At 38.9% G+C, this 26,055-nt stretch overlaps 1 protein-coding gene and 1 pseudogene across 2 annotated transcripts; both read right to left on the bottom strand.

Annotated features, from left to right (window-relative positions):
* Positions 1-8,043: 8,043 nt before the first annotated feature.
* On the bottom strand, positions 8,044-20,744 carry LOC126803446 (protein NRT1/ PTR FAMILY 5.4-like; annotated as a pseudogene).
* Positions 20,745-21,217: 473 nt separating this feature from the next.
* Positions 21,218-25,496, bottom strand: LOC126803233 (pentatricopeptide repeat-containing protein At2g19280). 2 transcript variants are annotated; one of them, XR_007673076.1, is made up of 5 exons: positions 25,395-25,496; positions 25,063-25,197; positions 22,719-24,964; positions 21,790-22,055; positions 21,218-21,702 (listed from the first exon to the last, which is right to left on the bottom strand). XR_007673076.1 is itself a non-coding variant. In XM_050531019.1 (3 exons), exons 2-3 carry the CDS (start codon positions 25,185-25,187, stop codon positions 23,023-23,025), a joined length of 2,067 nt encoding a protein of 688 aa, XP_050386976.1. In that variant the 5' UTR covers positions 25,188-25,197; positions 25,395-25,496; the 3' UTR covers positions 22,640-23,022. The 2 variants fall into 2 exon arrangements, 1 of the variants encoding a protein (XP_050386976.1); XM_050531019.1 differs by lacking the exons at positions 21,218-21,702; positions 21,790-22,055 and having other exon boundaries at positions 22,640-24,964.
* Positions 25,497-26,055: the final 559 nt, after the last annotated feature.

Below are 26,055 nucleotides of genomic sequence, written 5' to 3'. Positions count from 1 at the left end.
GCTAATGAGAAGTGATGATATTTGAGAGATGAAGTCATGTATATATAGAGGAAAGATGGAGGGTTTGAAATTGCTTCTTTCTTCCTATAATAATGACATGCTTTAATCCCTTAAATCATGGAAAATTTTATTCCCTAAAACATGCCATGCTTTAATCCCTAAAATATGTAAAGTTTTATTCCCTAAAATATGCCAAGCTTTAATCCCTAAAACATGCCATGTTTTATTCCCTAAAACATGCCATGTTTTATGCCTTTAATGATCATCTTCTATTTAATTGTTGCATGACTTGGCTCCATCTTTTTTTCTTTAATTATATCTTCAATCCAATCTGAAAATAAAATCATAAGTAAGAGATAATTAGTTTCAAAACCTAACAAGGATTCCTAGTCAAACTAGGACTCTAAACCAATTATGCGTTTTAACTCATGTAAGCACAAAAATGCATCCAATACCGCTCAAGACTCTTACCACGACTCAATGACTCAATAGTACAACAATAAGGGCTAAGCAAAGTACAAATTGAGGTAAAAACATGTTAAGAACGTCGCACAAAGTGCTCCTATCATAAAGCTTGGACAAGTCCAGAACATTGTTAAGGCAACAAGTCGTTTTTGAAGGCATAGAACTCAACCATCATCGATATAGTTTCTGACAATTTGACGGGGTAGCAAACCCACTCCTTTTGGTTGTGTTTTGGACTTGTTGCATTGTTGTGATAGTTGTATGTGTTCCGTATGTTGAAATTGATTGAAACGAGTTGAATTTCTAATGCCGGAAACCTATCGGAATTGAGAAGGGTGAAAACCTGGTTTTTACCCTTTTGTTTAACCCTTTTACTATTTTACCATAGGGGTGAAATTACCTTTATGCCCCTGATAGGAAGTTATGGTTTTATACTTTTACTATTTATTTTTTTATTTTTAAGCTTTTTCCTGTTATTAAATGACATTTAAATAGTTTTACTTTTACCTTATGGTAAGTTAGTAAAACCTAAGCATACCTATGGCGACGAATAACATAATAGTTACGACAAAATGTTAGTTCTGATTTTCATCATGTTCAGAAATCTAGAGCTCTTTAACTTTAGATAATGTGTCGGTAATTAGATAAATCATCGATATGGTTTTAAGTGTCTTTAATAACCTTAAAGCACGCTTAGTATCGTTTGATGACTAAAGTTAGACTGTTTTTGGGTTAACTGAGAATTAGTGGATAAAAGGGTCAAACAAAGTCAATACAGCCAACTCCTGATCAAACCAGGAAAGACTTGGTCAACGAAAAGTCAAACTTTGACTTTCTTGATCAAACTAGGAACGAAGATCCAGTCAACTTGTTTACTACATTCAGAATGAAGATTAATTATTTATGCATCGTTACATCATAAAATCACTTGAATGAGAATTGCTCAACATTCGGAACATCAAGATTGGAACGGGAGCATACATTATGGACTTGGGGATTTTAGCACGTCATTCCCGGTAAGGGAGCTAACCCTATCATGTTGCTTTGGCCTAATTATAAATGTTCACAGTCTAGTTCTCGAAAGATTATATATTTTTGAAATGTTTGTTGATGCATTAAATACTTGTGAAAACCCGAGACTAGTCATATTGTTTAAGATATGATTGTACGAGTGTGATAAACCTGAGAGTGAAGTGGTTCTAGGATATCGGTCTAAGACCCCTCGGTGTTGAAACCGTAAAACCTCCGGAGGGGCAATGCCCTACTACCATTCTACCTTGTGCACTATATCTTTATTTTAGGGTATTTTCTGAAATGGACACTCTTGCTCCTTTATTGTTATTTTAACAATAAGGGCAGTTGACCTTAACTTAAGAGGTGACTTGTTCTCCTTCAAGTCATTAGGATTGGTCATGCATTCCTATTGTATCTATTACAATCTTATGAAAAGGGATCCCTATTGTTTTAGCATAATGTGTTTATTAAACCTGCATGTTTTAGAAAAGGGTTTTAACAGTACCAAATAACTTACCCTCAAACGTTTTATAAAATATATTGTATATCCTTACCTGTTTTGATTTTCAAACTCATAGGTGGGTTGGCCCCTACTGGGCAAGCGAAGACGACGCTCACCCCTTTTATAGTGTCTTTGCAGGTCATTTTGTTATTTTGGAACTAGGAGAATCGATAGAAAGTCATTGTACCTTTATGTCCTCTGTTAGTCTTCCTTGCCTTTATATCTTACGTTTTTTGAGTAAACGTACTCTGAGGTTGTATAGAATAGGTAACCTTTTTAATTGTTATTTTTACTTGGGTTGTTGTATTTTGTAAAATTTGGGCTAGTGACATTTCACTCATCTTCTACCTCAATGTGTAAACTTTGTAATTTGTGTTATTTGCGGAAAATATTTTGAGTTGTTCGTTTTCTCTTGTTTTTGTCGAAAAATTTAATTACATGTTTTCTTTACAAAACAAACTTCTTCATTTCGTTTCGCTTGCTAATCTCATTTTAACTCAAATCTACTGCTCGCATCCCTTTTCGAGATGTGACACTATGTCCTCAAAACATAGCAAGGTGCGGCGAGACTTCAGCACATAAAAAGCGTTAACGACGTTGAGAGTCGTATCATTAGGCAACATGAAATAAGTGGTGTCTTTTCCTTGAATGATGGATTTTGAGCTAATCATTGTAGTCATCGAAGAAGCCGAAAACACTAGATCCATGAAAAATTGTCTGTGCCGTAGAACAATGTGGGTTGTTCCGCAATCAGCTAGATACTCGATTTCGCCGCAGGACATCTACATAATAAAAATTAATAGAGTCAGCAACATGGGAACAATTCTGTCCAATACACCATATAATATTGTAAGAAAGGGGATCAGAACAAAAGGCAATCCCATCGAGTGTATCACATGGAAATAGTACTACATTCTTCAACTAAAGAGTTGGTAAAACATGGTATTGAAGTAGTGAAATACCAAATAGTAAACTAGGGTGGTAAAACCATCGATAACCAGTGTAAAAACACATTTAAAGAAAGTCGGTAAGTGTAGATAACAGACTTGGAGAAAACCTGAAAATTAACCAGAAAACCATGTTAAAATAATTCAAAACTGAGTGGAATTTGGACTGGGAAAACGCTCAGAAAAACTGTTGGAAATATGCCGAAAAATGACAAGAAAACAACAAAACTCGCCAGAAACCAACGGCATGCGGCGGCTGGAGCTGGCTAGTATGGAGCCCGGAGTTGCAGGTCCGACAGGAGATGCCGGCAAGAAATCAGGCGGTGGCGCTGGAAACGCCGGCATAGGACCAGAAGGCGGCCAAAAGGGCTAGAAACGTTGGGAAAATGTCGGAAAATGTTCCTGAAATGCCGAAACAGTGGTTATTATGAATGTTGTTGTACCGCAAGCAAAGTTTTCTGATACTTCTTTAGGATCATTTACCTTCAAGTATTGCCTCTTGAGAGTTGCATGGATGTGACGTCTCATAAAGATGAGAGCTTGAGTCTTGGTCATTGGTGGGAAAACAGTATGAGGGTTGGCAAACGTGCCTTGAATCCTTCGGCTCTCAGAAGCGAGCTCCATGTCGGAAACCCAGGGTGGTATGTCTTGCCTTCAAGATCAAGAAGGCCAAATCCGATCGTAATGGCGATGACATCTGCAAAATAATCACAAAATCGATTAGATTCAAGTATGACATGAATTGGAAGGGGTGATGTATATGGTCACAAGAAAAATCGATGCAGAACGGTGATATTCATGACCGCACCTAAAACAGCGGTGCACTCATGCGAACACACAAAATCGATTAACTTCCCTTTCAAAACCATTGTGACTCCCCTAGGACCGTCACACGAAAGACATCAACCAAAGAGAAGAGTGGCGAGTTCTCTCGTTTGTTCTCATATGCGATATAAGAATGGCGGGAAATTGAAGTAAGGCGAATATTTCCTGATATAATATATCTATATGTTAAAAAACGGGATGTATATTTCCCCATAGCAAAAGAGTTGTGCGCAACACGAGATTATCTAAGACGATGGAAAGTAACTAGCTAGGTGTATATCAGAGCTTACAAATGATGAAGATGGCAGCAGTCCAGCCTCCTTCAGAATGATTTTGTTCGCTGACGATGTTTTGCTCAATATCTTCATCATTATGATGCCCGCGTGAAGAGCCAGAGCTGTCCATAGAATTTTTTAATTGGTGATCCAATTTGGTTTTGAATTGGTTTTGATGATTCCAGTGATATGTTTGGGTGTGAGTTTGAGATAGTATATATTTCCGAGGACGTTTGTGTCTTATCGTTACTTTATTTCATAGAAAGGGAAGAATATACGCAAAACCAGTAAGACATGACAAGTTGCATGCATGCTTAAATTGAAACTTAATTCTTCTGTATTTAATCACCAGGACCTTCTCCCCCTCGTTTCTCTCTTCTCCATTGGTCTGATCGTTTTGTTGGGGAGTTGGAAAGCCTACATAGATCTTTCCTTGCGGTTTGTAGATCTGCATGTGCGTTGTCTAGGTGGAGCTTTGGAAGTGGGGAGAGTACGGCCTGGAGGCTGAGGGCTGGGTTGTTGGCGGGGCTGTTGGGACATCTTACAATCGTGCAATGGATTGTAGTTGGCAGCCACAAGGCTGAATACGGTGACAATCGACCGTCGGCAGAGTTTGGTGGTGTCAATGGGTGTGGGTCTTGCGTTGGGTTTGCTTTTTCTCTTGATTTTGGAGATGGAGGCGGGCTTGCAACGTCGGCGTTAAGGCTCTTCTTGCTGACGACAGAGGAGTAATAATTAATGTCATATTAATTATCTAACGATATAAACAATTATAACCCATATTCTAATCTAGAATATTTGTGGGTGCACCCAAATCTTGGTTGGGCTGCCTGCGTACCGTATAAAAGTGATCAAGCCATTCGTAGTTTAATTCTCCACCAAGCCAATCACTCCAACCAACTGAAATTACAAAACCCACAACCGCCAATGAGCAAGGATAAATGCCAGTATCACAAACCCTCACATTTACCACCAACCTACAACACTAGTCTGAATCTACAACCTCATACGACAACCAAATTCAACTATTAAGACATCGATAAGTTCATATCGACATATATTACTCGATGGAGCGACTCACTGCTCCCAAAATGACAGCACGCGCCACTATTCTCCGACCACTCCAAAATGACTGGACTGCAACATGAAAGTTATAGATCATCAGAAAAAAAAACGTTTTCACAACGGGATCGAAGCCCATATCAGCCGGACAGTGGCCGAAAAACGTAAAGGAATGTCAGAATAGTGCACCGATTTCAAGATCGTGATCTAGCTCGATTCGTAGCCCAACTCCAATCAAATCATGCCCAGAATGAAGGATCACATCAATTAGCAGAAATACCGAGCTTCGGAGTTGCCGGAAAACGCCAGTAGCAGCGTTGACTTTCCGCTGCAAACTTGCGGTAGTGACTGCGAAGTGTACGGTTGTCGGCGTTGCGTGATGGATCGACTGGAAATGATGAGACGGTATAGAACCGATGGCGCGTCGATCACAGGGTCGGGATGAACAATGGCGGGAGAATTAGAAAATTTCTGATTTTCTGATTCTCTCTCCTTTAATCTCCTTATTTATACTATTTTCCAAAAATACCTAAAACACTTCTTCATACGAACTCCAATTTAGGCGTGCCACATGTCCACAAATTCGTATCGATGAGCCCTATAACTTTCGCGAAAGACGTTTCCTCGGAAAACTTATACATTGAAAAGTCAACTTTTAGAGTCGTCATACTTAGTACGACTCTCGTTCCGAGTAAAAGATAAAACTATAATCGCAACGAATTGTAAAAGATTTGGGGCGTATCAATTCTCCCGTCCTTATAAAAATTTCGCCCTTGAAATTTTGGTAACCGCAATATCCATACTAGTTATGCGAAAACATCCCCTCTTAAACGTGGGCAATAACAACTACTTAGAGAATAAAATCACACGCTGCTAGTATTTGAAGGAGCACAATCTTCTTGCTGTAACTTGGTGTGGAGCCTTGTCTATGACGCTGGACGTCCTCCACGTCCCCTTCTACGCTGAGCTATGTTCCTGCCAGAGCTATGGAGTGTACCACTTGAGGCAGCTCTAGAAACCTGATTAGAATCTTGTCCCCTATTTCTGGGTCTCAGCATAGGACAGTTCCTGATTGTTTGCACCTAAATTTAGCAATCCCCATGAGTTGCTAAATTTGTTTGAAGTTCAGCCAAATATAAAAGACTTGCTCATTTGGCTGGGGTTAAGACTAACAAGAGGAAAGGGTCAGAACAGCCCGGTCCCGATTTAAGTCCAACCAAGATGCCACACCCACCAAACATGATTATTTGGATAGTTCAAATGGATGCAACCGACAAATGGAATTGGGCTGAGATGTTGTTGCATTTAGTTATCTTAAAGCCGGAGCCCAAAGATAAGCATGGCTGAACGAGTTTAGGAAAGAAATTTTCATAAGGAAAGCTATCAATTTGCTTCACGGATCCAGCCATTTTAGAAATCAGCCGAGTCAAGGCATTCATGTTCGAATCAACCTAAAAGGAATTTGTCATCCTTGACATCATGGGACTTGTATAGCTAGGGTTCGACCTATATAAATAGCACTCTATAAATCTTGTAAAGGGTCCAGCATCAACCAAACAAATCAATATACAACCCTTTCAAACAACATATCCAATTACATTTCATAGGTAATTTTACTTTCATTTTAGTTTTATTAGTCTTTACTATTCATATTGTTTACTTTCTTGCACCTAGGAGTATTTTGTTAATTTAGATTCACATCGTCAATCCATCGATCTCCTTCGGCCAGTTTGAATTGGATCAATGCGATTTGTCATTCATACCCACATCACATCACAACGCTCCGACAACCGAATCCGCTTCAACTTCATATTCACGGTGATCTGCGAGTACCTTCATCCATTCGATCTCTCGCCTATCACCCGTATATTCGAGTTCAATCAACAAGTAGACGTCTTCGAAGATCCCGGCTATTGTTGGCCGGAGTCCGAACAAAGGTTTCTAAACCTAACAGCCGAGAGTGTTCCTTCCACGGCCGACAGTCACTTGAAGAAGTCAAATCTAGCATAGACACATAAATCAAAACCTCGCTTGGCCGTCCGGCCGTGAGTTGCCACGCCTGCATATAAGAAGGGCGATTGTTTCTGAGTCCCTCATCCGAGATGATTTTTAGCCAAACACTGACGAAATGGCCACTTTGGGCGCAGTGGAAGCATGTCACGGGCACGGATCTACGTTGAGGTCGATCACGTTATGAATAGTATTGATCCAAAACGTCGCTTCGCCGACTAATAGGATGTCCCGTTTGCCACTCATCTCTGTTTCACATGTAGAATCCTCCAAAATCCATTGAGGTATGCAAACTATAGGGTCTGCCACCCCCAGAAGATCCAGAACCAGAGCTTAATGTAGGTCTCTTAGTTGGACCTTGACTGGGGCCTCTAGACTCATGGGGTCTATTTCCTGATACCAGCCTAGTCTCAATATTCAGGGCTGCGATCACTGCCTGGAGGAGGGTAGGGTACACATTACTTGTCATCCTATCAGCATAAACTCCCCCAAGTCCCTCAATGAACATACTAATCTTACTCTGCTCATCTTGAACCAGGTGAGGAACATGATAAGCCATAGAAGTGAACCTCTGCTCAAACTCCACCACACTTTCTATGTCACCCATGTTCAACCTCAAAAAGTCTTGTTGCAACCTATTGCGGTGGGCTTGACCAAAGGATCGTGCATATAAGTGAGTCTTGAACTGCTCCCAAGTCATCTTACCAACATGTTCAACTCGAACACCACTCCACCAATGATAGGCAGTTCGGTCTAGAAACGACACCGCCATGCTCACCCTCTGGTTCTCAGGAAACCTGGCATCCGTAAATGCCCTCTCCATACGGAATCCCACTCGTGCGCATCTATAGCCTCTTGAACTCCCTTAAACTCATAAGCTCCTGCTTCAACAACCTTTAATTTCTAAAAGTTTGATGGTTATGCTGACCAGGCACTCGATCAGTCACATGTCTAATAAGGCAATCAAGGGTGCCAATGAATCCTTCAACATTACTTTCTTCCTCTCCCTCTCGACGGCTTGCAGATCGCTAACTCCTACATGGAGGCATTCTGAAAACTCAGTACCTGAGGATGATATCAAATCAGAAACTTAGAACATGAGGTTACACCACATGGTCATCCTAATAATATTAATAAGTTCCATCACAACATAGTATCACAATGGAAGCATAGTTGGAACTAATGCTCTGACACGACCCGCCCTAATTATTAACCTAATTATCTAGAGTAAGTCGTTTGGGGACCATTGTTCAAGGAAGTATACCAAAATTTCGGCATAATCTCCGTTGAAAGTAACTAACTCTACCTACACAAAACGACACTCCAAATATCTCAAATCCAACCTCAACACCTAGAGCCTCCGTGCTCTGCAAAATTTCACAACCTTCGCAACAAAAATCATAAATATAATTCAAAATGCATGACAGAGTATGCATTGTTTGTTACCTAATCTTATTGGGCCCATGGAGCTTGTAGCTCGTCTTATACCACAACCGTCTAACCCACTAAGATGACGGGGTCAAAACAATCATAAAAAATTATATAAACACCGAACCCTGTAAATTTATATTTATAACGACGTATACTCGGGAAGCAAACACGAGACCACATGACACTCAGCGAGTCACTGGTCCTCTCCTTTATAATCTCTATCAGGAGTCTGCTAGTACATCCACTCTTTTCTAGTGACTCAGTAATATCAACACCGCTTCTGGTTCATCTACTCTCTTTCGATTTTGCCGGTACATTCACTCTCTTCTGATTCCCCAAACGGACTAGCCCCACTAGTCTAAATCATAACATCGGAAGACTAGCCCCACTAGTCAATATCATATCTCACTGCACCCCGAGTCTCACTCGTAAACGCCGAAGCCAATCAATCCGACTAACGGAGATAACCGAAACCATAACCTGAACGATCACACAACACTCGGCGTTTACCCGCACACCTTTACCTGACAATAAATCTCACGATCCTAACACTAATTCTGATAAGAGAAATAATTAACGTCATACTAATTATCTAACGATATAAACAATAATAACCCATATTCTAATTTAGAATATTTGTGGCTGCACCTAAACCTTAGTTGGGCTGCCTACATACCGTATAAAACGGATCAAGCCATTCGTAGTTCAATTCTCTACCAAGCCAATCACTCCAACCAACTGAAACTACAGAACCCACAACCGCCAATGAGCAAGGATAAATGCCGGTATCACAAAACATTTACCACCGACCTACAACACTCACCTTAACAACGCAAACCTCATAACCATTTTGATTCATATATCACAATCACATCATCACAACCGACACACATAAGTAATATCCTAACCATCATTCGTCAAGTACACAACACCATATCAATTATCAAATCAAACAATCACATTCTTAACACATGACTATCAAACGATACAAACACATCACAACCAACATTAAATTAACCCAAAGCCTTATAACGATAATCTAAATCCACAACCTCATATGACTCGACTCCAACATGAAAGTTATAGATCATCAGAAAACAAATATTTTTTTACGACGGCATCAAAGCTCAGATCGGCCGGGAAGTGGCCGGAAAACGCAAGGGAATGTCGGAACAGTGCACCGTTTTAAAGATTGTGATCAAGCTTGATTCGTCGCCCAACTCCGATCAAATCATGCCCATAATGAAGGATCACGTTGATTAGCAGAAATCCCGAGCTCCGAAGTCGGCCGAAAACGCCGGCAGCGGCGTTGACTTTCGGCTGAAAATTTGCGGTGGTGACTGCGCCGTGTATGGCGGTAGGCGCGGCGTGAGACCTATATGGATTGACTAGAAATGACAAGACGGTTCGAATTGAACCGGTGGCTCGTTGATTGATGACCGAATGGTGGAGATCGGCGTCGGAGCTGATCACAGGTTCAGGATGAACATTTGCGGGAGAATTTGAAAATTTCTGATTTTCTCTCCTTTAATCCCCCTATTTATACTATTTTTCAAAAATTCCCAAAACACTTCATGATTCGTAACTTTTTCGTACGAACTCCTATTCAGGTGTGTTGCGTGTCTACGAATTCGTATCGACGAGCCCTACAATTTTCGTGAAAAAGTTTCATCGGAAAACTTACACATTGAAAAGTCAACTTTTAGAGTCGTCATACTTAGTACGACTCTCGTTCCGAGTAAAAGATAAAACTATAATCGCAATGATTTGTAAAATATTAGTGGTGTATCATGTTCACTGAGCAATAATATATTTTGACTTCTTGATTAAAAAAAAGTAGTTTGATTAATCCATGCATAACATTAGAGCAAATGCACCGCAGAGACCAATGGCAAAGACAAAGGAAAGATTTTGCTTCCCATTTCATTAAATTTGCTTTTGCCTTTCATTTCTTTATACACCCGTGGAGGCAAAGGAAATGGCAAAATATTTACCTCCCGATCATACTTTTTCTTCTTCTCAATTTTGCCCTTCTTCAGTTATGCTTGGCTTTCATCTCTCTTCATTCTTGATTGAGTATGGGTATTTCTCTTTGGAGTCTAGCTTAGGGTTTTCTCATTCCAGCAGAAATCTTGTCGATCTCATCATCTACCAAAACTTTCTCCAACCTTCTTCAACACCAAAACGTCAAACCTCTACCCCCAAAAAACTCTAAATCCACTTCAACCCATTTCTTTCTTCCAGCTTTACCAATTACTGATTCAAAAGCTCAAAGCCTCAATGACAACAAAAAAAAAATACTCAGAGCCTCGATGGCGTCAACGTCCACGACCAGGTGGAGCCATGGTCATCCATGTTCTTTCGTATCGTCGTCGACCTCACCGCCATCACCATCAGGTGTTGATCTTCTCTATCTCGCAGAGTTTATAGACGCGAAGCGTGGGGCATATTGGGTCTCCACTGAGGAGCCTGTTTTTTTTTTCTTTTCTAAGTCTCCTTTTCAACTGAAAAACTGAAGAAGTTCAACAGGGTCAAAGTGGGGAGGTTGAATTGACTACGGGACCCATCATTTTGCCCGACTTGGTGAAGAGTCAAGAATTGACTACGGGCCTGGTCGACTAGGTTTTGATCGGGCAATGTCGCAATGAACAAGCGATGCTTTTGACAAAATCCTGATTAGGAAGCTAAATCATGGTCTTGCCAGCCCCGGTGCATTTGCTCTTAGTAAGACTTAAAGTAGAGGTGGGCATAAAAAACGGAAATCTCGATCCCGTCCCGAAATTCATAGGGACGGGACGGGATGGAGGTCTAAAAACGTTTGTCCCGTCCCGATTCCGTCCCGCTTCATAATAGTGGGATGGGACGTGGGACGAATAATTTCTATCCCGCTTCGTCCCGTCCCGTCCCACCTTTAATGAAAACTTAAAAATTCTTATATATATTTATATCAAAATGAAACTAATTTATGTTCTTAATAACTCCAAAATTATATCAACTCAAATAATAATGGTAAATTATAATATTTTTAACATAATATGTATTTTTTTGTTAAAATTTCATTATTAAATGTTTGTTATGAAAAAAATAAAAATATAGGTTTTTATTTAACTTCATAGGAAGATGGGATTTGTCCCGTCCCGTCCCAACCGGGATTAATCCCGAGTGGGATGCATTCTTAAAAACCTTCGTCCCGTCTCGATCCCGTCCCGATTCAAAAGAGTGGTACATGACGTGAGATGAGCCTTATCCCGTCCCGTGCCCACTCCTACTTAAAGCCTTTGGTCTGTTAATGATGAGTCTACATGACAATTAAGTAATTAAGTAATATTGTACAAAAAACTTATATTAGTCACGTAAATAGTACTCATACGCAAGATTCAAAAAAGCGTTTGGCGGTGTGCAGATGGACAGCCACCTCGTAACATCTATGCGATTTCGAATTATGAAATATTTATTTATATTTATATATATATTTAAATTATTTTTATGATTAAAAATATATAATGATGCTCAATATTAATTTTAAAAATAGTCTAAATTCACAATAACTTAAGTGCAAAGTCCATAGAAAAATATTAGAACAAATGATAAATTATAAAACAAATGTAATACTAAATCTTGTTGAAAGAGAATCATCTTCTAGATATTCTTAGTGTATCTTGTGCTAATTAGTATAACATAGCTAGTTCAAGAATAATCTTGTCCCAGATTCATCGAGATTTTTGATGTAATGCCTATATATAAGACTCCATATCTATCAATAAAATTACAGTTATTCTCTCGAATTCATTCTACTGTTTCACGTTATCTAGCACGTTACTCTAGCTTTGAGTTCCTAAGCCTAGAACCCGAAAAAAAAAATCTAAACCCTATATTTTTTTTTCTTTCGACCGGCTGCACCTTCTTCTAGAGCTGCCGGCCTCCAACTTAGCCCCATGTCCGACCGCTGCCCCATGGTGGTCTTAACCTCCTCAACCGTCACACCAAGATTTGAAGACCAAAGTTTCAAGGTTGATGCCGTGAAGAGGAAAAGAAGAGAATAAGATGAAAATTTAAGACTTTTCCTATTCAACGTAAATTTATATATTAAAGTTCTTATTTTCAATGAAATTTAATTCTATTAGATTTTTGTCTTGCATTAGGGACTTTCTAACTTTATTTTCTAGTCAACCCGATTTTTCTACTTCTCGGGTAGATATCAGGGGAACTCGCCACTCAATTGATATTGAGTTTTAGGAGCGGCTGGGAGTGTCATTGTTACCATTCGTAGTCGTGTGTGTAACTATATATGAAAAAAGGGAAGAATAATAAAAGAAAATTTCGATCGTGGTAGTCATAGCCGCAAATTCGCATCGATTAGACTCGTACAATTGTTCTGAAATAGTTTATTTATTCAAACTTGTTTCGTTTATTCGAAACTAACATCTTCGATATTTACTCTTATAGATGTCTGTTAAGTTGCTTGAACAGAGTTTGGCATCCTTGATGCTCATGACACTGAGTATCATTGATGGGTGTCAGATGTGTAAATCACATTCATAAGAAAGAAATATACTCCTGCCATCAAACCTCTAAAAGAAAAAGAGGACCAAGCATCCCCAGAGGTGAAAGCTCAGGTCATGATGTTTCTCAGGCGCCGTATGGATAAGGTGTTTATACATGTATTTAAATTATTTTTATGATTAAAATATATAATGATGCTCAATATTAATTTTTAAAATAGTCTAAATTCACAATAACTGAAGTGTAAAATCCATACAAAAATAAATAGTACAAAAGATAAATTATAAAACAAATGTAATACTAAATCTCATGTACTTTTAGGTTTTTTTAGTCAACTGATTTTTAATTGTCTAATTTGCAAAATGCCAAAGATGGCCACCGAGGTAAAAATCGCGGCGGTGACCAACCTCCTAACTCCTAGACGCCGCATAGGTGACCGCTTTTTAGAATAGTGGTCATACATATCAATTTAGCTCTTTCTCCTTATTGCATTCTTCTGCTTCGATTCTTTTGTTGTAACAACCCGATTTTTCGGGATCAAATTATACGAATTCTTAGAAATTAATAATTTCATAAAATTATTAAATCGCATTTGTTTCACTTCACTACTTTGTCGATTCAAAAATGAAACTGTCTTCGGAAATCAAAGTTTGAAAAAAGTTACGTTTCCGTGACGCGGGAGTCGACTGTTACTCCGTCGCTCATTTCTGAAAACTTCCTTCACGAAAATTGTAGAACTCGTCGATACGAGTTCGTGGACATGTCACGCGTTCTAATCGGACGTCGTAAGTGAAAGTTATTAGCGATGGAAGTTAGTTTCCGATTTTGAAAAGGGTATAAAAAGGAAGTATTAAGAGTTAGGGTTTCCATTTTTGATAGGAGCACAAAGTGTGACGTTCTTAATGTATATATGCCATGTTCTTATGCTTTGTTACTTATTATTTAGTTGTTTTAGGTTCATATTTGTCATTTCTATATTCTAAGGAGAGCTATTTCGAATTTAGTTGAATTGATGATGAAATTGTGCTAAGTGTTATAACTCCTTATTGAGCTAGGATTCCTTACTCGACTGGACTCTACTTTCCTATTTTCATCCTTTTCTATTCCTTAATCGACGAATTCTTTTCAGGAAAGACAAATCATATTTGGAAAGGAAGAAGAGATGTCGAGATGCATTCTTAGTGAGACAAGGAAATCATATCCGAATTGAAGAAGGAGAAGAAGAGGCCGGCCTAGCTACCCCTAGTTGGACCTAGAGATGATGCCGTGCAGCCCTTTTTGTGATCTCCCTATTGGACTTGGTTTCCTACATCAAGTTGGATATGGAGTACATGAATCAAAATCCATAACAAAGAGGATTTCAGCTTCCCAATTGGATTCTACTTTCTTATAGGATGGCAAGAGGCTTCAATAAACTCCTATATATAGAGGCTCGGCCTCTCCATTCAGATCATCATCAACCTTGCACACAAACACAAACCTAGCTTTGCCGAATTAATCCCTCACCCTTCCATGAAATCCTAAAACCGATTCCACCATTCTCCACCTTCATCTATAGCCTTGAAGCACGATTGAGAAGAGGTTCCATTCCCCTAGAAGTCTTGGCTACACCTTGTAGGATCGATTGATTGATAAAGGGTAACCATGATTCTCTCTATGTTTAAATTCAGTTTTTGGTTTTTCTTGTTCTTGGATGAGCTTGCGATTTGTGTAGTGTAATCTTGTTTCAATTTTGTCTATGAAATAGCTACTTGATTCAATTTATATAAAGGATTCGAATCCATGTTTTGGTTTTATGAATTTTCTGTTTTGGTTTCTGCCGTGTACTATGTATGATCAATTTCGATTCCTAAGTGTTAGGTATACGATTGTAGCATGATATTTAGGTTGTTGGATTAAAGACTTATGCTATGAACATGTTTATTCTTTTCTATATGATTTTCGAAATTGCATGATTGGGGGTTAAGTAGGTGACATACTTGATGAATTCGATATTCATGGCTTTGGGATTGTATGGTAAGATGAACATGTTAGATTTCAATGAAGCGGAGTGGCAAGACTTGAATGTGTTAAGTGTCTATGCATATAGGTTACTGATTTGGAACTTCAATTGCATGATCCAACCTTAGTTGTTCATGACTAGTCTCGGCATGATTCTCAAGATAGATATAGAACTTGTTTCGATTTCTTTATGTGACTTGTTTTGATGATTGTTTATGTGTTGGTTGGTTGATCACATGAACATATTAGTTTAGGTTTTATTTACTGTTTTTATATCTCAATCCGAACCTATATCAAACCTTTTATATCTTTATGAATTCGTGTTAAGTGTTGTGATCCTAAGCCCTGGCTGGATCCCTGGTTTGTGAAGGATACCCTCTTGCTTTATACTACTAATGATGTGTACATGGTTAAATATTGATGTCGAGTAATCGAGCACTCATCAATTTTCGGAAACCCTCTTTCTCTCTCCTCTTTCCCCCGCAGCCGCTCCTCCCTCTCTCCTCGACTCTCCCTCTCTCTCAGAAATCGTCGCCGACCATCTCGCCAACCGGGCGGCCGTGGCCCTCACCGCCGATCGCAAAAGCTCCACAAGCCCGACCATAACAAACCCCGATCAAGCCGCGACCTTCCTCTCCACCGTGAAGCTCGCGCGACAACCCGAGGCCCTGTGACTCCCTCCGCCGTCCTAGCTTCGTCGTCGGCGAGACCAGAGCACGGAGACCGGCTCACCATCACCGACCCTCATCCCCGAAGCCACCTGCTAGGAGATTGGAACTCAGAATCGCGCCGCTCCTCATCCTTTAAGAAATCGAGCATGATCGGCGATCCAAACCTCTCTGATGACATTTCGGTGGCTCCAACGTGCAATCTAGGTAAGATTTGTTGTAATTGATGGTTGAGATGGATTGTAGATGGAATTTGGGTCGATTTGGTGGAGGATCGGAGGAGGAGGATGTGGAGAGAGTACCGCCGCCTTAGGTGGCGCGTGAGGGCAGGTGGGATGGGCTAGAGGCAGCCTTGGGCCGTGGAAGAGGAGGAGAGGAAGAAATGAAGGGTTTTGGGTGGCGGTGGACAAGCCACGCGCACCGGTTTGAGCGGCGCGTGAGCTCCATGCGCTGCCACTGTGGGGAGGCGCGTGAGCGCCACACATTGTCGCCGGAGGTGGCACGTGAACCCCACGTGACGCCACGTGCGGCGGCACGTGAACAGTAAATTTTCAAACAGTAATTTTTGTAAAAATTGATTTCTGTACGGTGAATGTAAAAAGTAATTTAGGTACAGTACATGTAAAATTATTTTACGTACGGTGAACGTAAAATTATTTTACGTACAGTATTTGTAAAGTAAAATTTTAAAAATAAATCGGTGATTAGTATTTACTGACAGTATTTACTATGAATAGTATAGTGATGTACATGAATACGTAAACAGTATGTATATAAAAAAGTAATACGTAAACAGTACGTATATGAAAAGTAATACGTAGATAGTACACATATGAACAGTGATTTCGTAAAAAAACTGAAAATTGTTGAATAGTAAAACATTAGTACTGTTTCGGCATTTGAGATTTTACGTCACGCTTCTAAATCACTTCTTATCTATTATAGGTGATTGACACAACAAGTAAAAGATTCGCTCGGAGAATTGTGGAAATTACGCTCAAGAATATAAGGTGAGTAAAATCTCACACTGACGAATCTATCCTTAGTGGAGATTCATAACTATACTTATTTAAAAAAGATTGAACTATGATATGTATGTGATATAGTGGATTGTGTATGTGTATAATTGGTAAAATCGATATACATATATGGGTTGCTATATTATGTACTGTCATATTACCGTTTTCAAATAAGTTCATTTATAGCATTGATATTTATTTTATTTGAGCATGTCACTTAGTTTTGTACGATAAGATGTGAAGATTATTTTGTACGTGGTTTTAACTTGAGCTATGTTAAAATGATTTTGATGTCTTCGGACGTGTTGGCATGTCAGAATCTAGCTTTGGTCGGGCGATAGTTACGATACAGTTAGAGCTCTAGTTTGTCTACCGGTGTACTGGAATGAGAGGTAACATATGGGTTACCGGCTTATGAGTACCCATATTTTTGGGATTATTGGGTGACAGATGGGTTGCCCAATGCCCGGCGGTGTACTGCATGAGGGGTAACAGATGTGTACTTGGATCTCATGAGTACCCGTATTATAAATGTATTTGGGTCAACAGATGGGTTGTCTGATTTCTCATGAGCACTTATATGTTCATATTTTATTAGACAACCAGATGGACTGCCCTTTGACTCATGAGTACATTTATAATTGGATGTTTCAATATTTACTCTCGTATTTCTATGCAAGTTATTTTGTTGTTTTACTCATACGAGCTGTAAAGCTTACCAAGTTTGTGTTTTGCAATCCCGGTGCACCTATTCGATGGTGTAGGGGATAGTTCTGCAGGTGTGGATTAACATGATCGACGGACAACTCTAAAGACTTCGAAGTTGCCTTATTTTATTTTGTGGTGAGGTTTGAGAGGATTTTTACATGTCCATTTGGTCTGTAATAATCAATTCGACTGAGTTGTATTATCAACTTGGTAACGATCCGCTATGACGATAAGATGATTTCGATTTATTGAGATTGTTTTAAAATTTTCATAGCTCCGATTTTTGAATTTCATATTCAAAAATTCGGGGTCGTGACATTTGTATACGAATCCATTGGTGATCCATACATACAAGCAGAAATTCAATGCGCTCAGTCCTGCAATTACCCAATAAAAATAATCCAGGTGAGCTCGATTGATGTTGTTACCAATCCATTGTTCACCACCTTTTGAGCTGATTACTTGCACCAAAGTTATTATCCCTGTGCTTACGAACAATCCAACTCCGGAAACACTGAGATAAAATGACGCTCCCATGCTTCTCATTGCCTCTGACATTTGATCATAGAATAATTCTTGCATTCCAACAAAAGCAAATGCATCAGATAAACCACATATCATGTACTGAGGAATTAGCCACCATATTCTCTTCGAACCCATAATTCGCCTCTTAAAGACATCTTAGGTGACGAAAATTTCCGTCGTGTCTAAGAATCACTTAAGTGATGAACACATAACAACGAAGACGTTTCGCCATATAAGTAAGTAGTTAAGCGATAAATATATCACTGTTGTCGCTAGGTGCGTTATTAAAGGGACGAACCAAGCCTAAGTTATATTTCATCGCCTAAGAGGCGAAATTGTTTTGCCAAGCTTCCAGTTCGCCGCTTAAGACCGGTTTTCCACTAGTGTTATATTGCTTTAGGATTGTCCAGGAGGTTGTGATCCCTAGCAATCGTAACCCTTTTGGCCTCTACCACACCCGCAACAACCATGCCAATGATAGAGATGAACAGGCCAGTGCCGATTCTTTGTAGGATAGTAATTCCTGATGAATGTCCAGTGAATTTTCGGGCAATGGGTACGAAAACACGATCGTAGATTGGAATGGCGATCATAATGGTGAGGCCAACAAAGACTTGGAGCGAAGCCTGGGGAAATTCGAATGAGCCGATCGATCGGTTCATCGTACTTCCTTGCTTGATGAAGAAGGTCTGTACATTGGATTGGACTACAGAAAACATTAAGCAGCAGATCCATATGGGAATGAGGCATAGGAGGAGCTTCACTTGTTCCACTTGAGTTAATGAACATAATCTCCAATGATTTCTAGTCTCGCTTGAAGCATCCCGGTGGTCAATGACCATTGCTTTATCCAGAAATCTGGAGATCAATATATATATATATATATATATATATATAATAGTAAGGCTCACAATTATAAGACCAAAGAATGATTACTTATAAAGTTGAAGGGGAAATTGATATAGTGACTCAGAAATCACAAAATTGGTACGGTGTATTCTTTGACGTATTTTTTTCTTCATATGTTTTACAAAACATAAAAACTTGACACTCAACTCTTTAAGCATCTCATTATAACATAAATAAAATCAGAGATAAAATATACAAAGAGATGAGCAATGGTGAGAATTAAGTAGGACTAATCTTTGTTGGCAAGGTATGTGTGTCTGTACCTGAACTGGTTGGTATGCACCAACCTATTATGTGGCTGTTGCTCACTCTTGTCATCTGTGAGATACTTACCTAAATCGTCACCCGTTGTGACCAGCTTGATGTGCCGCTTCCTCACGGCGGCAACAACCACCTGAGCCACCGTGGTGAAGGGACTGCCCAAGGGTCCTTGTTTTCTGTATTTCTTGATTCCCAGCAGAAAGAGAATCAATGCCACCGCCATGGAACCCGTCAGTATTCCTATCCCTGCTGCCCAGCTTACGTTGTCCTGCATGCAGCCAATATAATAATAATAATAATAATAATAATAATAATAATAAAATTATCACATTATAAATTTTGGGTAAATGTTAACCACTGCATATACACCTTTCTATCAACTATATATTCATAGAGGGAATTATGCTTTGGTAGATATTGATTTATCCATACGTACCATATTTAAAATAAAGAGATTGTCTACCAAAACATATTTTTTTGTCGTAAAATATTTATCGATAACCCCTCATTTTCGTTGGTTAACCTCTTCCACTCCTACATCCATTGGGTGTGCGAAAATTTTTACTAATACCAAACGGGTAGATAAAGACGTAAATCACGTAATTAATGCAACACCAAACTTTATTACTTCATGCAAACTCAAAATTTTGATTGTAGAGACTTGTCACTTTCGTAAGTGGTTCGTATTTTAATATGTTTCATCTCATAATATATAGTAGTTGAACTCTTTGTTTTTCACCTTTCGAGTAGGTTTCACCTTCAGCGTCATTTGAAGTAACTACCAAATTATGAAAAGAGTCAAAGAGGAAGAGGAACCTAGACATATATGACTACCAAAACGGCAGCAGAGCCACCAACTACAATTCCCATGTACCACCAGTTAAAGAAGGAGCTCTTCGCCTTTCTATCCTCCTGCGAATCCTCGGAAAATTGATCAGCCGCGAACGTCTGCACACATGGTTTATGCCCTGATATTCCTACTGACAGTTGGTAAAGTGCCGCAAAGAAAATTGATTTCCGCAGATGCAGTGGAATAACTGCAACCGCTACGGTTAACAAACTCATTGCCTGAATGACATGAACAATATTTATAGTCAGCTGATAGATAGAAGGCGAACATATATAACAAAATTTTGATTGGAAGATGATTAGTTAATTAACAATTTGTTCATACCATGCAGTAAATGATGGAGGAGACAAGGACGGTGTTGAATCGGCCGAGGTATGAATCAGCGATGAAGGCTCCGAAAATAGGGAGGAGAGAAGTAACGCCACCCCAAGTGTTGATGTTCTTGGCAGCTGTTGGGATTGGTTCATGAAGTTCATTTGTGAGGTAGGTGATGAGGTTACCAGCCAAGCCATAGTAAGCAAATCTCTCTGCCATTTCAACAACTGAAACCCAGCCATAGAAGATTACGAGCGTTTTAGAAACTACTCAGTTTCTACACAAAGATGGAAAAGTAACTAGCTATCAGAGGGTATATATTGATTGGCTTACAGATGATGAAAATGGCAGCACTCCAGACACCTCTGGATCTGGAAGATTTATTTTGTTTGCTGAGGTTCTTCTCAATATCTTCATCATGAGGAAGGCCCCGTGAAGAGTGAGAGCGGTCCATAGAATTTTAACCTGCTGTTGAAGAACTTGGGTGCATGTTGGTTTTAATGCAATGCTTTGGCTAGTGCTCTTCACTCTCGGGCATCCTATTTTCTCAATTAAATTTTGAAAATATTGTAGGCATTCAAATATATCAGGGCAAAAATAGAGTAGGGCTGTAGAGGTGGTTTTTATTTGGATATATGATTAGGTAGGATAAGAGACGTGAAATTTTGAGGTCCTGCTATATATAGGATAAAGTTTGGTGGAGCGGGGTTAATTCCCACTCATGCTCAACTCAGTGACAACAAATCATGACTACCATGCCACTCTGGCCTATGAGCACAACAATATATCAAAAACGTCCATCAGCACAAGCTAATAATTTAGACTAATGTCACTATGAAAATGAAGTATAACACACTGACGTTGGCTAGTGTTCATGCCCACTAACAGTACTGGCCGTGGGTGAGAGGACTAATCGTGACCGGGATGTGAAAATGCCTGATCGGAAAAGGTCCTGCTTTGTTACGCAACTTGGCATGTGGTGACATCTCATTCATTATTAATGGATGTGACTTTTTCGACGTACGTTTGAAGAAATCGGCCTGAGAAGCATGTGCTGCATACTAGCAGCAATGTATAGTAGAATTTTCCTATAAAAATAACTCTTTTGGTTTCCACCAGAGCCGCCACAACCATGTTAAGTATGGACAGAAATAGGCCAAATCCAATTTGTTGAAGCACCGTAATGACCCCTGGATGTCCGGTGAGCCTTCGTACTTGGGACAAGAATCCCGTCGTAAATATGGAGTTTCTGTTGAACTGCAAAAAACATTAGACAACAAATTCCCATATGGGAATAAGACGGAGAACCAGCTTCACTTCTTCCACTTGATTGAGAGAGCATAGCCTCCAAGGGGTTTCTGATGTTCTTTGATGCATCAAGGTTGTCAATTATCATTGCCTTGTCAAAAAATCTGATGTTTTGAAATAGTTCAGCATATACATATCATAATTATCATATATATTGATTGAATGAGTTCCCAAATGTGTTAGATATGTACCTGAATTGGTTAGTTCGTGCTAAAGTTTTCTGCTTAGGCTGAACACCCATATGAGTTTCAGCCAGATCCTTGTAGATATCAGGATGACGCGTCTCATCCACAAACCATCTCCTTGTCGTCGCCACAAAAACTTGCGCCAAGGTGGTGAAGGCGCTTCCAAGCGGTCCTTCCTTTCTATAGTTCTTGGTTCCTAGTAAAAATATTAAGAGTCCCACTGCCAGTACCACTGTCAACATACCAAAGCCTATCACCCAGCTCACATTATCCTTCAATATATCGGAAGAGTTGTAAGAATGTAAAGCTGTAATTAATCCATTTATCTTATATTTCAAAAGTTACAAGTTTATATTTCGTATATATCAGCTCAAAAATTTATGATTGGTGTTTGTGGGTCGCTTTACTCGGCTTCATTTGCCAGTAGCTACTATAATTCAGACTGTTGGCCTAGATTTTCAGGAGGGCATCAATTATATTTGAGAAATAAAATCCACATTATTGATTTTCTTTTAGAAGACAAAACTAAATCTATGTATAGTAAAAATATAAATTTATCCAAGTCCCAGTCGCAGGGTAATTGTTGGTAGTAATAGCTAGGCTTAATTTGTTTAATTGGTAGATGAATATATTCAGGCATAGACAGATAATAATGATCCACCAGATAACCACATTAATCTACCTGTATGTAAATTACCACAAGGGTGTAGTGCTTTTCTACCAAAAATGGAATGAAGTTTAGCTACATTAGATAGATTTATGCTGTATCTTGTGTGCATTACGAGGAAAAAACGGTTTGAGATACATAAAACAGGACATGAATCAATCTAAATGTTGATTTTTTTAAACAGTTTGAGGAACCAATATGAGCAAAGACTATGCAATTGACTGCAAATCAAACAATCCAACCATGAACGATTCAAATAGAAAGTTACCTTTGCATGTCCAAGTTCACAGTAGTCGAGCATTAAAGAGAGTTCGATTTATCTCTTCTTAAAGTATCACTCAAATCTTCCTTAATTTAAGTCCTGGCACCAGGAAAATGGAGATGTTTCTTGATCCAAATGACCTGTTCAGCCATCAAGTGTGTTAACAAAATGCTGGAAGTGAATATGTGTATTAATGACATCGATAGCATCCCCGGCCCATGGTGGTAATTTCTCTTCTGCTCACAGCTAAGCAAAGTGCCTCACTACCTGACTTGTTCCCCCTAAAAATTGAATTTACTGATAATTGAAACTAAACATTTTCTGTGTATTGATCTACAGATTGATTTGCTAAAGATGCTCCAAAATGGGTGCAGCTTTCTGCTATTAAATATTCAGCAGCAGGAATACCATATCTAAGAAGAATATCTTGCAACTTATGAGCTGCCACTAATATAGGGTTCCTAACCCCCGCTTTCCTGAAACCAAGGACAAGTGCTTGGTGAGTAATGTGGTTGGGAATAATACCATTTTCAACCATCATACATATCAAGTTGCAAGCATCATCAATGCTCCCAACACTACAAAATCCACGAATCAAAGTGTTATACAGTATCAGGTCTGGATGTAATCCAATATCAAGCATCTTGCGAAATAAAACATTGGCCTGTTCCATTTGATGTTTCCTACAGTATCCATTGAGAAGAGCACTGCATGTCACTACATCTGGTTTGACATCATGCTCACTCATGCAGAACCACACAAAAAAGGCTTCCTCAAAGTTCCCCTTCTTTGAGAATCCGTCTATAACATTAGTGAATGACGCTACATCCAGGGAGAAACCCCTCCTGATAAGCTCAATCATGATTTGTTTTGCCTCATTCGCAAATCCTCTTGTGGCAAGACTATGAATGAGAGTGTTATATGTAACAACATCAGGGGAAACACTAGAAGAATTGATCATATCTAAGACGCCAAACACCTTTTGTAATTGTCCCTTTCTTCCATAGCCATCCATTAAAGTGTTGTAAGTAACAATATCAGGTAGCACACCCTCTGAAAGCATAACATGAAACACATGTTCTGCCATTTCCGTATCTCCAGATTTGCAGTAAGCATCGATGAGCAATGTGTATGTGTTAGCCAATGGTGTAATTCCACCTTTTAACATTTTTCCAAAATACAGAAATGCTCTATTCATGTCTTTCACTTTGCAGTAGGCTCCTATAATAGTTGAGTAACAAACACAATCTGGGACTAAGCCAAACTCAGACATCTCAAGAAACAGCCCAGAAGCTTCATGCATGTTGCCATCTGAACATAGGTTTGAAATAAAGCTAGTGTACACAAAAATATTTAGAGGAGGACGGAAGGTCTTCAGTATCTTAATTGCAGCTTCTCTCTGTTTCAACTGACAGTGGCCATGAATAATTGAACTAATCAAGACTGAATCAGGAGTTATACCCATCTGCAGCATCTTAAACAATAACATAGTGGCTTCCTTCGTATAAGACATCTTGCAAAGGGAATGAATAATGATTGTATATGAAACAACATCAGGTTGAATCCCACACTTTTTCATTTCAACAGGAAACTTGAAACCACTTCTGAGATCACCCTCACTACAGAACTTACGAATGAAGAGATTGATGATAGAAGAATTTAGACCTCCTCTTGTCTGCAAAATTTCCAAGAAATCCCATGCAGAGTCCAACTTGTTTAGTTTTAATAATACTCGTAGCAAAGTGTTGCAAACTCCACCAGTAGGAAAAATCTTTAACTGCTTCATTCCATCTGTTACATTCAGAGCCAAGTTCACCATGCCTTCCTTAATATACTGATCCACTAGCATGCTACACACAATTTCTAAAACCCTTTTTTCGTTATGGGTTCCATAAAGAACTTCCAGTAACAAACCACACATTTCCTCTTCAGCATAATTCCTCACAAGAAGCCGTAGCAAGTCCAGTGCTCTATGTTTCATGTTTCCGGAAACCAAAATATGTACCATTCGACATATAGTCCAAAGTGTATGTTTTGATCCAGTGCAACATTCTGACCACTTGAAAAAGCACAGAGCAAGATTAGCATCCAAACTCTCCTCAAACAAATAGTCCAAAATTTGTACTACATTGAAGTAATTCCGATAGATATTATACCCATTTTGACAATCGAGACTCCATGGACGTTTTGAGAGTATTAACATAATACTTGTCATTACACCATCATCGACATCATCGACATTTCTCTCGTTACTGGGAAGCAAGTAGTGTCAAAAACAAAGTCCATTCGATTGTATTGTAATTTTCATTCAGTAAAAGAACCATTATCAGCAGAAACAGTATCTTCATACCTTGAACTAGATATGGAACACAGATTGAAGTTATCACAGAAACAATGTCTCATTGTACTTGTCCTCCTTAACAACAGCTTCATACGAGTAGCACACACATTTGTAATCGACGACAACACCCTCATGAACAACAACCTTAAGAAAACAACAACAACTAAAGGGTGTAAGACAAAAAGGGACAAGAATCCAGGATAGTAGAGACTCAAATACACAACCCATATGCATAAAATGACCAAACTATAATATTACAGTCTAGAATCAATGAAACGGAACAGGCTATTTTGTTAAATACAGCAGCTGGGTTTGGACTTATAAGAAGAAAAAGAGGAAACCTTTGGGGTGAGCATTTGTTGAGTACTCCCACGACCGAAAAGGGTTCACTTGAGTTGAGTGGCTCTGCTTGCTTCTTTCAGAGCTGAGAGAAACCAAGTTCTGGCCTTGTCTTTGGGCAACTGAGGTGTTTCAGCAAGTCTTCAACCTCTGAACTCAGAGGTTTTTATCGGTGGAATTCCCCTTTTGCCCTTTCATTTGTGTTTATAAGACCAACAAAGAAAAATGAAAGTATTCAAAAACAGACATTTTCCATAGTTTTTTTTTTCATAGTGTAGCTTTTTGTGATCTTTGAGTGTAGCTTTGCTGTGATATTGTGAAAGGGTGCAGTTATTGCCACCCCACCAATTTCTTTGTTCATCCCATAAAAATTTCAATCACTGATTCTCAAGTGTAATATGACTATTAAGTACACTAATTTTTTTAAATACATAATCAATTAATTATATGTATACGAAAAATACTTAATTTATTATGAAATATTAATCTTTTCCACCAAATCTAAATACTTAATTTATTATGAAATATTAATTTTCATTTTTTTCTGTTCGATATTCATATGTAATTCGTTATTCAAATCATAAATCATTATTGTTAATTTAATAACATCTTTATAAATTTTTTTTCATTGCTCAAAATTGATAATCTACGATTTTTTTTTCC

The sequence above is a fragment of the Argentina anserina genome, chromosome 7 (genome assembly GCF_933775445.1).
Source record: "Argentina anserina chromosome 7, drPotAnse1.1, whole genome shotgun sequence".
Classification (NCBI taxonomy): domain Eukaryota; kingdom Viridiplantae; phylum Streptophyta; class Magnoliopsida; order Rosales; family Rosaceae; genus Argentina; species Argentina anserina.
Note: the sequence above shows the minus strand (reverse complement) of the source record. Positions and strands in the feature narration are given on the sequence as shown.